This window comes from Dermacentor variabilis, chromosome 9 (assembly GCF_050947875.1).
Source record: "Dermacentor variabilis isolate Ectoservices chromosome 9, ASM5094787v1, whole genome shotgun sequence".
NCBI lineage: Eukaryota > Metazoa > Arthropoda > Arachnida > Ixodida > Ixodidae > Dermacentor > Dermacentor variabilis.
In genome coordinates, this window is record NC_134576.1 from 74092228 (window position 1) to 74107905 (window position 15678).

The 15678-nt window shown below is 49.6% G+C and overlaps 2 protein-coding genes across 2 annotated transcripts in view; one reads left to right on the top strand and one right to left on the bottom strand.

Annotated features, from left to right (window-relative positions):
* The window catches only part of LOC142558408 (major facilitator superfamily domain-containing protein 4A-like), a 397460-nt gene that overhangs the window by 141320 nt on the left and 240462 nt on the right, over positions 1-15678 (top strand). The gene's annotated exons all lie outside the window — the stretch shown is intronic.
* Positions 1-15678, bottom strand: part of LOC142592804 (uncharacterized) — a 144761-nt gene that overhangs the window by 59266 nt on the left and 69817 nt on the right. Inside the window, exon 2 of the mRNA XM_075704482.1 lies at positions 2063-2460. Coding sequence (XP_075560597.1) covers positions 2063-2460 — 398 coding nt within the window. The remainder of the gene's footprint in view (positions 1-2062; positions 2461-15678) is intronic.

Genomic DNA, 15678 nt, shown 5'->3' on the forward strand with positions numbered 1-15678 from the left:
AGGTGGCGGAGTACGGCAGGCTGTGTAACGCTTAGGATAGGTGACCCGCGGTGTACTGTGGCGATGAATTAACGGGACGCAGGTTTCTTTGTGTACATGAAACCGCTCGCTGGCTGACGTATTTGTCGAGGCATCGCCCAGACTCCTTGACAGCTAGCGCCGCTATTCTCAATGGGAGGCAGGATGCTTAAGTGCAAGGCAGTTTTCCCACCCGCTCTATTGTAATGGGCCCGCTTGTGCACCGGTTCTCGGTTGTTTGTCAGCGCTGTTGCCGTTCTCGAAAAACAAAAGAAAAGAAAGAAAAGTGAGCCGTCTTCATTGTGTCTCCGACGCTTATCACTTGTGTGACCCTGTTCCCTCCGAACTGGAACGTTACCTAGTATGTCTAGTTACAGGTGACGTTAGCTTAGTGGCTGCTCGGTTGTGCGTGTTGTGTACGTATGCCACGTGTAACGTTGTCAAGGATAGCGAGGCTGTGTACCCGTTCTTTTTTTTTTCTCTCTTTCTTTTTTAAGTGGCAGGCCACGAGTTGGCAGTAACTCTGACGAACGCACGACCACCCTAGTGGGCGGGAATTTCCATAACGTATCGGCTAATCGCGCTCCAAGCAGGAATGAAAACGAAACACACAGGATTGACTCCGGAAATGACGTGGGTGTACGGAGTGGATTCGCCGTGCCCGGAGTTCTTTTTATGTGTCTAGTTTTGATCACCGCTTTGCGCATGCAGTTAGCCATTATGAAGCACCATCAGCGAGCACCTTTCGCTGTTCTTCGCTTTTTTTTTCTTTTTTAGCTTACCCAGCTGCATAGCGTTCGTCGCTGTTCCGTGTAGAGTGCTGTTATCACGTCGTATACAGTACGAGACTTGACTCTACAGATATAGTGGCTGTTCAGGTAAGACACGCTGTGACTGTACGGTCGCACGTTGCCGATATAGTGGGTGTCCTTCTTTCTTTTCTTTTTTTTAGATCCACTAAATTGTTTAAAGATTGCCTATGGCAGATAGCACAATTCTAACCCTCGTTCTAATTTACTCGACGAGAAGATCATTACCTTTACGAGAAATCAAAGTGTTCGATTGGATAATTAAGGAATTGCGCTAATTATTTTTTAACTAATTGCCTTACGCCACATCTTTCAGTCTATGAATAATAGCCGCTGAGTTCGCACGGCGTAGCCACTTGGAACGAATTCTGTGAACAGCACCAGTTCCGTGAAATCAATTTTCAATGTGTCCATCGAAATGCATTGGTGGTCCAGTTACTTTTGTACTTCCGTGCATCAAACAGCGGTTTCTTAAAGAAGTAACTGGATCGCCAATCGATTTCTTCGTCACCCATAGAACAGACATGACAACATACGTTTCAATAAAGAACAAGCTCAAAACAAGCATCTGAACCATCAATAAAGCATTGCACACCCCCGCCCCCTCCCCCCTCAGTAAATGTAGTGGTGGTTTTACAACAGCTTCGCTAAATTAACCTTAATTCGCCTTAATTAACACCAAAGGTCGAGAGTTCGGGTGCCTTGATTAACTCTATCTTAAGTAACAGTGGCTAATTAATATCACCTTAATTAACACCAATGGTAGCGGGTTATCATGCTAGCTGTCGAACATCATAAGCGAATGTTCGATAAGGTTAATAACGACCGATGAGGGTTGATAATGGTTTATGTACTGATTGGGTCAAGTTCCATAACTTTGATAATGACACCGGGCTGCGTTGAAATGAGCAAGTGGCACAGTGCTTACGCATGCTACCAAATGAGTTTCTGCGTGATTCTATTTATTTATTTATTTATTTATTTATTTATTTACTTTGTATTTTCTGCGTTCCGTAGTCGCTGTTGACGACTGGGATAGCTGGCCCTTTGGTGGCCCACGTTTCGAGTCTCATTATTGATTAAAAACGCAACCACGACGCCTTATTTGCATCTTTCCATAGGAGCAACTGAAAATTTTGTGCGGAACGCGTACGCAAATGAATAAAACTGAAGAAAACAAGAAAAGAAAGAAGGCCTGAGCAACAAGGCTGAGGCTCAAAGAGGTCCCGGCTCACCGTCGGCGTAGCTGGGCGGCAGGAACCGCAGGTAGCGCAGGTTGGCGCTCCCCCAGTACGGGTTCTGCAGGTTGTTGCAGTAGCCGTCGTACGTCCGGAACCGCTGCGCCGAGCACGGGGGCGCCAGCCTGCCGGACTTGTACGGGCACAGGGCCTGGGCCAGGGTTCCGCGCACGTCCACCTTGGTCAGGCCGAAGGTGACGTCGCGCGGCGACAGGCTCAGCTGCCGCGCCAGGTTCTTGCTGGCCTGCTCGGTGATGAGCGCCAGCGCCGAGATGTTCTTCGACACCACCTTGGTCTTTCCCATGGCGCCCAAGAACCACGGCGGCTGGCCCGGTCGCATGGCCACGCCGCTCGAGAACAGCGCCGGCTCGGTGATGTTCCAGATGTGCTGCTGCCTGGCGGCCGAGAGAGAGAAAGCGATCACGGATATAGCTTTAGAACTTCAGAAGAAACGAGAAAAACGGAGCATAGGGCGAAGCGTCACGTGACGGTTTTGCAGCCTTAAAGACTCAGGGCTATTCTAATCCTGAACCAAAGTAGGCGACCGCTGTAGTTACAGCTGCTGAGTCCTATACACACAGGGACAGAGAGTGAATGAGAGGCATAAAGAAGAACTGCCTCAACCACATACACACAGAGGCAGTGAAATCAATCACGAAGGAGGCATACACGAGTACCGCGTACACTCCACGATGACTCCATTCTGCGCGACTACATCCACGGTCACAGCGCTCGCTGCTCGTTTCGAAAGCCCCGAGAGAGACTATCCGCCTGGCGCTCCCTTTTGCAGTGTGGCCTGCTGAGTTCGTTGCTGTCGATGCATTCCTATCTCGCGATAGATCGATCTCATTGTTTTTAGGTATTCGAAAGCTGTTTTCCCTCGATACGTTTTACGGTGGTCACTTTCGGACGGAAGGAGGCATAGGACCTCCTCACGCACGGCCTGCTGACGGACGGCGGAACCGTGTTTAACCGTGCCACTTTGAGGCAGTCCGCCCATTTGTGATGGTAAACGAGGAGGTGTCGGAGGTTGCCGAATTGAGGGGCCACAGAACTGCCAGGAAAACGCAGAACATCTAGCGAACAGCAGAGAAGACAGAAAGGACGAAGCTGGCATACGCATTTAATAAAGCAATGACGCAGTCGTCGATTTCTCTCCCGTATCTGTAGAAGACCCTTCAGAATAGGTTTCTTTCTCGCGTTTCCTGGTCACTTGTTCAGCTCTTCCGTTTCCATTTGTATATTTGAAATTCGCCATGAAGACATTGTAAAATGTAGTACTGGTACGTCTGGACATGACAAACACCCGCCTCTTAAATTATATATATAATAAAGGCAAGCAACTGTATTACGTAATACTGACGTGACAGAGCGTTTACAATAAGTAGATTGGTAACTGCCTATAAATGGTTAAACAGTATTGCAGTCAACGGATACGGGAATCCAGAAGCACGACAGCTACTCTGTCTGTGGCAATCAGCGTACATTTTCGGGTGTTTTTCGACTGCCCGGCTGCTACCAGATACAGCCTTAAATTTTCGTTCTTCAGGGGCGAATTTATTAGTGCTGAAGTTACTCGGCCCTCTGACTTCGCCATTGATTTAAGAACACTGATCTGAGTCCAAATATCAGAGTGTCAAGAGCACAGTGCATGACTGAATGGTTTAGCACGGTGTATCGGTTCATAGGCGTCACTTCCGACCACGAAGCACAATATTCCGGTCATAAACTATATAATCCAACTTTTTATTGCTTATAACGTATCATGAACAGCGAAACGGCAGGATAAAATTGACAAATTTCTTCTATACTCCTTCGTTCTTGGGTGCTAGGTTGCGTACAATTAGAAATAGCTAGCACACAAATTAGCACGCAGCAAATAAGTTTCTCTCTCTAATAGAACGCTAATTTGGGTGCTATTAGAGAGTTGTAGAGCGGGGTTCCTTCCCAGGCCGAGAAAGAAAAGGAAGTTCAGCCTTATTCAAATTTACCGGGATAATACAGCCAAGGCATGCCGTTAAGCACCATGGTTCACAGACGGCAAACAAGCACAAGTTTGGCTTTGTTGTCAGCAGCACCGTCATCGTCCCAATTACAATCGTTTGGCATAACAAGGTGGTGATTCTACTGCAGTTGACGATTATAATGGTGATTATGATGATTATATAATGATGGGCGGTGGTGGTGGTGGTCATACCAACGCAGCAAACACACTTGGTTTTCGTCTATAGTTGATTCGCTTGGTGTGGCCTATGGGTCAAAGTTAAAACGTGCGTTGCGCAAGGTCAAACTGCAGCAAAGCGCCGGGCCCCGCGAGAAGCGCTTAACCGCCGATCCTTGGTAGCCGCGAAGTGAGTCGTCACTATGTACTCCGGAAGGCCGGCAGGGCCGACCCGCCGAACAACCTGCCACGTCCGAGAAGCGTCTTTGAACGGGACGTCTGTGCGACGTCCGCTCCGCAAGCGAGGGAGGACGTCACCTTCGGTGCACTGGCGTTTTCGCGAAACCTTGACGAGGCTGTTTTATCTCTTGCGCAACCCTCTTCCTTGCACAATAGTACAAGCGCAGGGACAGGATACGGTCGCCCTTTCGCGAAAAAAAGGAGGGAGTGGAGACGTTTCAGTCATCTGCCTTGTTTCGATCCCGTAATAATGAGAACAAGCAAGAATTGAAGAAAGAAAGACGAGAAGGAAGTGAGGTGAAAATTTATTCACGCTTGGACAGCATGCCCAGTTGTTACCGCTTGTTTACGGGGACGCGTTTCCGTGTACAGTTATCGAAGGTGGAAAGAGAGAGGAATGAAGAACTCGTTGGCGGTGGTCCCGCGATCTGCCAGTCTAAGGGCCTGCATTTTCATTTCACTTTTCTATTTTCTTCTCTCTTTGTTTTTTTTCTCTCTCTCTCTCTCACCTGCGCGAAGGGTGAAACGTGCAAGAAAAAAGAAAAATTGCGAACAGAAATAAAATACTCGTAGCCGCTCGAAATGAGAGTCAATCAACCTCGCAAAACTGCCCCGTCCAAGGTCGCGCATCACTTGGATCGTATCTGCGTGGTGCCCCGGCAACTTGCCGGATGCGAGTGTCACGCCGATGGCGCGGGAACCAGAAAGCGACGTTTCTTCCAACGCGCGCGTGCTTGCGGTGTATCCTTCGCTGTCGCGTTGCTTGCGCTTTTGTCGCGTATGTGTTTACGTTCTTTAGTCTCAACTTTTTTCCCCTCTCACCTATGTGTGCATTTTCCTTTTTTATTTCCTCCCTTTCCCACGTCAGAGTGTTATGGTAACAGTCACCCGTCAAGTCTCACTAGGCGAGGGGCGGATCCAGGGTGCGGCATCGAGTGCGGCGGCGTCAGAGATTTAAGTAATCTCTGGGGTTTTACGTGCCGAAAACTACGATTTGATTCCGAGGCGTACCGTAGTTGGGGGCCCCGGCTTAATTTCGATCACGTGGGGCCCTTTACCGTGCACTTAGTGACAGGAACGCGAGAATTTGGGAGAGACGTCATTGCGTCAGAGCTACGGGTTAGCGGCGACCGCCTTGACTTCTTTCACCGTGCGCCGTAAAAGCGGTGGTACACGAGCGTTTATATAGTTGCTTTCGCGACGCCGCAGCCGCGGCCGGTAGTCGAACCCTCGACCTTGAGCTCAGCAGCAGAATGCCATAGCAAGTGATCCATAGTCGCGTGCAGTGTCTGTCGTGGCACATTTACAGCTTCGCGGATTATCGCACTGCAGCGGCGTGCTGCTTGAGGTCTTCGGGTTTTTTGAGGCCCTTCGATCGCGCACCGACGTGGCTGCTGTTGAGGAGCGTTCCTGTACTGAAGTTTTCACCACTTGATGAAAAAAAGTCGGCACATCCCATGACCTGTTGGAATCGACGGGATGCGAAGCAGTGTGCGGGCAGCCTACCATGTTAACGAAAATCCCATGAGAGCACCAAGCCGTAGGCGCCTGTTTCGTGACCTACATCACACGCATAAAACGACATTCATGTCATGACTTATCATGTATGTTCGTGATAGACTCTTGTCATATTATGCCAATTTTGGCACATACCAAGTTAACGAAACGACCATGAGAGCACCAAGACGTAGGCGGCTAGGCAGATACTGTCAAAGTGGCAAATGTTTGCCAAGAAATGCTTCGCATTTAAAAGCCTCCGTCGGCAAGACCTAATTGAAAGTCTCCACTAGGACGTCTCTCGCAGGGCAGGCGTCGATACGGTGCATTTAAAACCCCATCAATCAGCAGATTTCGTCTCTCTAGCAGACCATAATTCTTTCGCGGAGAGACCTCTCTGGTCTATGTGAGCGGAAACGTTAATGGCGGACACCCTTTTTGATTCACCTCGGCAGTCGGCAGGGCGCGTCGCACCAACGCCGGGGTCGCGTGTCACGGACGCGCGGCGGTTAGGAAGAACCACTAGATTACTAGAATGGTTATAATAACCATCTGCGGCGCCGTGTAATGATAGGTGTATCCGCATAATCAATTGTGAGTGCCGGCTCAACAGATCCTGATTAATGGTGTTAGCATTGAGCTGACGCGCAGGACGAGCTATATGTATATGTATATTCACAGACCGGCCGGTGTCTCAGAGTAATCGAGCAAGCGAGTGTTCTGTCACCATCAATACGCAGATATATGGTCTTGTTTAACGCTTGACGTGTATGCATGCTCTCAGCCATAGCGTCCCACCATTGCACCGATACGAAGGATTGCTCAAGCCACCGAGTGAGGGAGGCGAGCTTCTCGATCAGGATGTAAAGACTGATGACCGATCTCGAAGCAGGATTGCGTTTTGATGGCGCGAACTTTGCATTTTGAGAGAGAGAGAGAGAGAGAGAGATTTTCAATGTTAGAAAAGCGGAGAGGTTGGCCTTAATCAAAGTTCTGGCCCACTACACAGCTGGAGGTGAAAAATTGGAACAGGAGACAGAGAAAGAAGCGTTCGTTGCGATAACAAAAAAATGGTGGTGAATGAACTTGAAAAGCGAGCAATCTTCAAAGTTTCAAATGCAGACCGCCATCTTGGAATAACCTGATGACAACGTTTAGTATGTCGCACCTACTACAAGAGTCGGGCCAGTGCCAGGTTGAGTGATGAACTTGGACAAATCATATATGCCAGTGACTGTCCTTGCAGAGCTTATTCAGGGCAGATGTACAAGGCGTGTTATGTGGTCTCGGGTATATCGCACTCCTGGCAGACCGGAGTGTCTGCACGGCCGACGAGTCGTAGACAGCTCCGAGTGAACGGCACGCTACCGGCGCGGCCAGCTCGCTTTGCTTCTTTTGTTGGTGGATGGTAACCTCCCCCACATGTCTGGGTCGCGAGCCCGTGGAGACCGTGATGACGGAAACTCGGCTATAGCCCCATATGTATCCCAGTTTTTTTTTTTTCGTGCAATAGTGTGCATACACTGGAGCATTAGTGTTTGGTCGAGGAAATGGGATGGTCACTTGCCTGGCATTATTATCATCTGTATTTGCCTGTAATGCGGTAACGCGGCGTCTAGTCCATCGATTCTCACATAGGTCGGAATGTGATCACTTCCATGGGTTTCAATATGGGTTTCAATACTGTGCTACTGCCCATCATTTGAAAATGAAAGACAAGATCTCTGCACAGCTCTCAACCAGTTAGATAGAAAACCGTTCACCTTGAACAAGATCTTGGGACCATGGCCTCGCATATATCGCAGCTACAAAAGGCCACAAAAGCGCTGCTGCGATATTAGAAAGATGCAGGATTGAGTCAGCGTCTGTGATCCGGACTGAGTGACTGAACGATATCCCCGGTGGACTTTCTCTTCTTTCTTTAATCTTTCCCTCCCCGTTTCCCTTTCCCCAGTGTAGGGTAGCCAACCGGGCTCAGTCCTGGTTAACCTCCCTACCTTTCATTTATCATTTGCTCTCTCTCTCTCTCTCTCTCTCTCTCTGTATTTGCCTCCTCGTCAGCGAGCTCATATGTGCATAGGCCACAGTGCATTGAAATCCGTCGAAGTGGGATACAGCGCTAAGTTCACGGGGCAAAATCGTGTACGTCCGCCACATCTTGAGCAAGGAAACAGTAAGGTCCTCGTTTAAGGGCTAAGTCAATCACTTTGCTTGCAGCGCTGGTTTCGCTTCTCAGAGTACGCGGTACAGACTTGAGGCGGTTTCATCAGTGGAAAACGGACTGAGCTACTATTTTTTTCCAAGGTCTATTTTTTTTTCAAATCCATGGCTAACATCGGCTATTCCCACAGAGAATGAACATGCGAACCCGTTGATATTTCATATAGCATGCTCGATTGGTCGTTTCAGAGCACTCCGGGAGTGCGTCTAACCTTTACTGGAATACTGTTTCACAGCCGTGCATATTATGCGAGGATGCGTGAGTCGTGGGTTGTACGGCTGTGGTAAACTGGCTTCGTCATCGCCGCTATATATATATCTCGATTTTGCTCACATCAAAAGCTATAGGTGCTGTTTTGCGCGACATCTCCTCTGTAACGCTCTGAAACGACCACTCGAATACGTACGTTGGTGACCAATCGTGCACTTCAGCTGAAAATTTCCGTATTGCCGCAGACTCTGAATCGCAGTTCAGGGTTTTGTTCAGTTTTCATGCAATTAATAATGTTCTTGCTCTTAAAGTGTCTTAATGAACCCCCACCCCCGCCCCCTAAAGAAAGTTTGTCAAAAAGAAAAGAGAAGTAAGTGGTGGCAGTATAGGCGGTGGTGGATTGCATAGTAACAGGCAGATTTACCCTGCGGAAAGAGGTCAACAACTGCTACGCCGGAGCGTCTCTTACAGTGTCACTGAGGTACGCTATCACGCGCCCGTCGAACTGGTCTCTCTTAGGGACGCAAGGAGAAGACGGGAAGCTTGCTTGCGGGCTATAACTGACCCTTCTGCGAGCAGTGTCTACAGAAACGCATGCAGAAGCTTTTCTTTTTTCTTTAATAGGTCCTTAAGAGGAACGTACTTTTTTTCTCACAGAACAAGAAATGTAGCCAAGGAATCGACTGGCATGCGTTCGGCACAGCGAACGAGGGGGTCATTCGCCCGTAACGGCAGGAGGAAATCAGCAATCCTCATCAGTAGCCCGTGTTTACGTCCACTGCCGGAAGAAGACCTCACCTGTCGTTTTCCATTTAGCCCCGTCTTTGCCAGCTGGCCACCCTGTGCCTAGCCAATTTCTGAATTTCATCGCGTCACCCAGTTCTCTACCGTCCTCGACGGGACTTTTCCTTCCTTGGCACCCATTTTGTAAGTCTATTTTACCAATCGCTATCTGTACTTTGGCTTGCCCAAGCCTACTTCTTTCTCATTATCTCAACAAGAATATCGGCTACCCCTTTGCTTTATAATCCACACCGATGTATTTCTGTTTTTCAACGTCACGCATATCACAGGAAAGGAGTAGTAAGCCTTGCTAAACAACAAAATCGCGTCTTTTAACGCTGGCAAACGCTTATAAATGTGGGGCGGTATGCTGCGCATCTGGCATTAGCAGCGTGCAGAAAAAAAAAAGAAAAGACAAGAGTAGAGACGGTCTCCTCATACCATCCAAATCTTGGCCGATACCCCGCAGTGAGTATGCACGATCATAGAAGGAAAGCCAAACCAAACCAAACGTTATCGGTGGATCGTGCCAAGAACATATAACGTTTACGTGGACGCCAGAAGCATAACAAGTGCAATTCCTGGCCAAGAAGTTGTTCGCCAGGCACCTATTTCTCGGCGTATTGGATGCGTTATCGATGTCCCCAGAGAGGTAAAAACGTGTTACCGACCAATACTAGAGATGCAAAAACGTATTATCGACCACTGATGTTTACGGAACAAGATGGTCGAGAGAAAAGAAACAATAAAATAGAGATTATCGCAGTCAACACTTGCGCGACGTACTATACCTCGAAGTTCGAGTCTCCGCATTCGTTTTGCCGCCGTCGTAGTTATAGCATCCGCATTCAATATTTACGTGGCGTTGTTCCATTACGCAGCCCTAGCCACCACGGTGTGCATTTATCTTGGTTAGGACGACTGCGACGTTCACAATTCCGCGACTCGCGCGGCGCTTCTTAAGTTGAGTTTCAGTTTGCGCAACCAGGCTGCGTCGAAATTAGATCATTAGCATTTTGAAGCTGAGCTTTCTTTCGCCCGTCTCGATTACGGCTGTTGCGTTAATGGTAGCCATATCCGTCTCACCTGGAGAGACTAAGCGGGCCGATAAATTTGATGACCGAACCAATCGGCGTCGTTTCGCCTGTATATACGTTTCTCTGGGGCCCGCGTTTGATACAAAGGACGTTTCAAGCCATGGACACGTAATTGATATTTCGGGACTGGTTACGATTGCAGTTAATACACGAAAACCTCGGCAGCAGATTTTTGTACTGATATATGTCTTACCCAATGTGTCACATCAAGCTTTTTTTCCCCCTATGAAATGAATGATACGTTCAAAATATATCGGTTTGAATAGTGGCTTTAGGAGTCGTTTTTTTTTTCCTGAAGAGGAGACATACTTCCATCGGATGCCATGTTTATCCTTCCTATAATCTCCACCTGCTCTTATTTCAAGTTCCCTGTCGTCTTCTAATGGTTGAATCGTTATATTACTGTACAGTGTTTGCCAAAAGTACACGAGTTTGTTGAGTGCGACCGCCACGCTGGCTATACAGGCTGTTTCGAACGAGTTGCTACAGTATGCCTGAAGTTCCAACGCCCTGCGTAGGGAACGATAACAACTCTCGCACTCATCAGTCAGGTCTCTAGAGTAAGGCACCTAGATACCCATCTAAGGATCTTACTATGCAGTGTCGGTAGCGCCTCTGGAAGTTCACCCAACCTAATAACATATAATGACAAAGGCACAGAATACATATATAGCACGTATACACTTATGGCAAAGGCTTTGCACACTGTTGCGTTTCGCCTGCGACACGTGGTTTTGCCGGCGCGACTGCGGCGGGGCGGCGGACATTTTGGCCCGATCGTCGTCACCGCAACACTCATCGCCAGGTGTTTCCAGGCGCGACTGCGGCGATGCGACCGCCTAGGGATCATCCTCGCATTCCAGTCATTGTGCCCGAAACAGGCGATGCCAAAGCAGGGATCTCATTCCAGTCATTGTGCCCGAAACAGGCGATGCCAAAGCAGGGATCTCGTTCCAGTCATTGTGCCCGAAACAGGCGATGCCAAAGCAGGGACCATCCTCTCATTACAGTCATTGTGCCCGACCGGCAGCGCTACAACAGGGTGCTACGAGATCGTGCTCGACAGGGTGCTACGAGATCGTGCTCGTCATGGTGCTACGGCATCGCTACGACAGTGTGCGTCACCATTAGCCCATTGTACATTCACGTGCTCGTCTTTTGAGGGGTTCCTTCTTGCCCTCAACTGCGAGAGTATAAAAACAGCTGCCCCCGGACGCCAAAAAGGAGGGCTCCGATTTCTTCCGTTGAGTGAAGTGCTCTCCCGTCTCTCTACTTCGGTCAAACCTGACCGCCAACTCTTTGCGATGTTAAAATAAACAAGTTGTTTCGTTGTTACCTGTCGACTCATGCTTTGCCGGGACCTTCGGATGCTTGCAGTTGTACCCCAGGCCGCCAGGCCAACGCTACCCTTGGGGCTTGCGACCCAGGTACAACCACGGGCGTCAGCGCCGAGTTCCCAACAGATCGTACCAGCGGTGCGATCCAAATATCTGGTTGCCAGCGGTGAGATCGCCTCCGACTTCAAACAACTGTCTGCCAGCGGCGAGATCGCGACAACGGAGGCCAGCAGCAAAGAGATGCAGTTGACAGTATGCTGAGCAGCTCAACGACGATCCGGGAGCAGTGCAACGAGCCCTGTGTGACGACTGGTTGCCTGCAGCGGAACGACTGCGCGGAATTCCTGCCTGCGAGGTTTGGTGAGTGCGGGACTTTCTTCTTCTGAGCTTTGCCAGGCTTTTGTTAGTGTCAGAAACAGAGCTGGTAATTGTGGTTGTCGTTGCTGCCGGGTTAGTTTGCGGCAAGACAACAGTAAGCAGTAGAGAAAGCAGCATTCAGAGCAGCCATGGATTTGAAGTCGTTGCGCAAACCGAAATTGTTGGAGCTTGCAAGAGAGTTGGGTCTGGATGTCTCAGACAAACTAAGAAAACCTGAACTGCTAAAGGCTATTCTTGAGTTAGAGGCTGAGGATGACGAGCTGTCGGAATGCCTTGAGACTATTGAGGAGAGGTCAAAAAGACAGGAGCGCGAACTTAAAGAGCAAAAAGAGAAACAGGAGCGCGAACTTAAAGAGCAAAAAGAGAAACAGGAGCGCGAACTTAAAGAACAGAAAGAAAAAGAAGAGCGTCAACACGCTTTGGAAATGAAGCGTCTTGAGGTAGAGATGGAACGCGCTCGTAATGGAAGTCAGGCACACGGTGCAGGAGAACGCGTATTGTTCAAAATGACTGACCTGATGCGGCCGTTTAAGCTTGGAGAGGACATTGGTTTGTTCCTGGTTAACTTTGAGCGAACGTGCGAGAAGCAGGGGTTCTCTCGGGAAACGTGGCCACAGCGCTTGCTCACTTTGTTACCCGGCGAGGCGGCCGACGTAGTCGCTCGCTTGGATAGAGAGGAGGCAGAGGATTTCGACACAGTGAAATCGAGTCTTCTAAAAAAGTACCGGCTGTCAGCGGAGGCGTTCCGTCGGAAGTTTCGGGAAAATGAGAAAGGCAGCAGTGAGTCATACACACAGTTTGCGTACAGGCTAATGTCAAACATGCAGGAGTGGCTCAAAGAAGAGAAAGCGTTTGGTGACCACGATAAAGTTCTGCAGTGTTTTGGGCTAGAACAGTTTTATAGTCGGTTACCGGAGAACGTGCGATACTGGGTCTTGGATAGGCCAGACGTGAGTACGGTGGCTAGAGCCGCTGAGCTAGCCGAGGAGTTTGTGACGCGTCGGGCTCGCGGAGCTAAGGACGGTCAAAAGGGTGAATTTGGCTCGAAGTTTGAGAGGCCGAAGTTCACGCCCATGAGATTAAAAGGGGACACGCGTAGTGCGGATGCGAGCGAAAGCAGTCCGACCAAACGTAAAGAGACGGCGGCAGCCAAACGCAGAAAGCGGTTCGAGATGAGGCGAGCGCGCTTGTGTTATACGTGCCAGAAGCCGGGTCACTTTTCGGCGCAGTGTCCGGAAACAACACCAAAAGTTGTGTTTTTTTCAATAGGCAGCACTGACGAGAACATGAAGCTTCTCGAGCCTTACATGCGAGACCTCCTCGTGAACGGGAAAGAGTGCCGAGTGCTTCGCGATTCCGCAGCTACGATGGATGTAGTTCACCCATCTTACGTAGAACCCCATATGTTCACGGGCGAGTGCGCATGGATCAAGCAAGCCGTGGAAGCTCATAGCGTGTGTCAGCCGGTAGCAAAAGTGCTTATTGAAGGACCTTTCGGAGCGCTTGAGACAGAGGCGGCAGTGTCATCTATGCTGCCACCCCAGTACCCGTACCTATTTTCAAACAGGTCCGATCACCTCCTGCGCGAGAAGGGGCTTTTGTTTGGTGAAGCTAGTGTTCAGGCCTTAACCAGATCGAAGGTTCGGGAGCTCGCTGCAAAGGCGGTAGTTGCGGGGCCGACGTTATCAAACAACGAAAAAGGGTCAGAGGCGCAGCAAGCTGATATGCCGAGCACGCCCGAACTGAATAAACTAGAGTCTGTAACGTTAAAGGCGCCAGATACTGGAGAGGAAACGCCCGACGCGGGAAAGTTAGAAGAGCTATCTACTGATTTGCTCATCGCGCCTACGTCAGACGGACTTGATAGGTTGCTAAAAGTCAGCCGGTCGGCTTTGATAGCCGAGCAAAAAAAGGATGGCAGCCTGGAAAACGTGCGCTGCAATGTCAAAGAAGGTATCGCCAGGAAAACTGCGCGTTTTGTGGAAAGAGGTGGAGTCCTGTACCGGAAGTATCTAGACCGCAGAGGAGTGGAGTTCGATCAGCTGGTCGTGCCTCAATGCTATCGTCAGGATCTGTTGCGCTTGTCACACGGGGGTTCGTGGTCCGGACACCTAGGAGTTAAGAAAACTAAGGACCGTCTCTTGCAAGAGTACTATTGGCCAGGGTGTTTTCGGGACGCAGACCATTTCGTGAGGACATGTGACACTTGTCAGCGGGTGGGCAAACCAGGGGACAAATCGAGGGCGCCGTTGAAATTGGTACCTATCATTACGGAGCCTTTTAGACGGCTCGTTATTGATACAGTGGGACCTCTGCCGGTAACAGCCACGGGGTACAGACACATTTTGACTGTGATCTGCCCAGCGACAAAGTTCCCTGAAGCAGTGCCGCTTAAAGAACTCAGCTCAGTTGAGATAGTTAATGCACTACTGTCCATATTTGCGCGAGTTGGTTTCCCTGCGGAAATCCAATCAGACCAGGGCACAGTGTTTACTAGCGCTTTGACGACAACTTTTCTCGAAAGGTGTGGGGTAAAGCTGCTACACAGCTCAGTGTACCACCCACAGTCGAATTCCGTTGAGAAGCTCCACTCCGTCATGAAGCGCGTGTTGAGAGCGTTGTGTTTTGAACATCGAACTGACTGGGAGCTGTGTCTGCCTGGGGTGATGTTTGCTTTAAGGACCGCGCCGCATGCGGCTACGGGGTTTTCGCCAGCTGAACTGGTGTACGGTTGCTCGCTTCGATCTCCGCTTCGCATGCTTCGAGAATCGTGGGAAGGTAGGGGCGACGACCCAGTCGTGGTGGAGTACGTACTTAAGCTCCTCGAACGCTTAAGAAGGGCACAGGAGTTGTCAGGTGAAGCAATGACAAAGGCCCAGCAGAGGGCCAAGGTTTATTATGATCGGACAGCCAGGGCCCGTCGTTTTGAGGTTGGCGATGAGGTCATGATATTGCGCACATCGCTAAACAACAAACTAGACGTGCAGTGGGAGGGCCCAGCACGAATTGTTCAGAAACTGTCGGACGTTAACTACGTGGTAAGTCTGCCAGGAAAGCGGAAAGCACAGCAAGTTTACCACTGTAATCTGCTCAAACCTTATAGACAACGGGAAGCAGTGGTGTGCATGATGATAAACGTTCCTGAAGAGCTTCCAGTCGAGCTTCCGGGACTAGGCTCAGTGACGAACAGGGAAGACACCGGTCGAGTCATTGGTGACCTTATCAGTAAAGCACCGCTGTCGCCTGAGCAGAAAACCGAACTACACCAGCTATTACAAGAGTTTCAAGGTCTGTTCTCTGAGAGGCCTGGTAGGACTTCTGTACTTACTCATGATATAGAACTTACCTCCCCAGAGCCAGTACGATCCAAGGCGTATCGGGTGTCACCCCGCCAGAGCGATATTATGGAGGCTGAGGTAAAGAAAATGCTACAGCTCGGTGTTATTGAGGCAGGTGAGAGTGATTATACCTCCCCTTTGATTTTAGTTGAGGTACCGGGCAAGGAACCTCGTCCTTGCGTCGACTACCGCAGGCTTAATTCCATCACTAAGGATCAAATTTATCCGATCCCTAACATCGAGGAGCGCCTTGAGAAAGTTAGTAGCGCTCAGTTTATTTCCACCCTAGATCTTGTCAGGGGTTATTGGCAGGTTCCACTTACAGAAGAGGCTAGTAGGTATGCGGCGTTC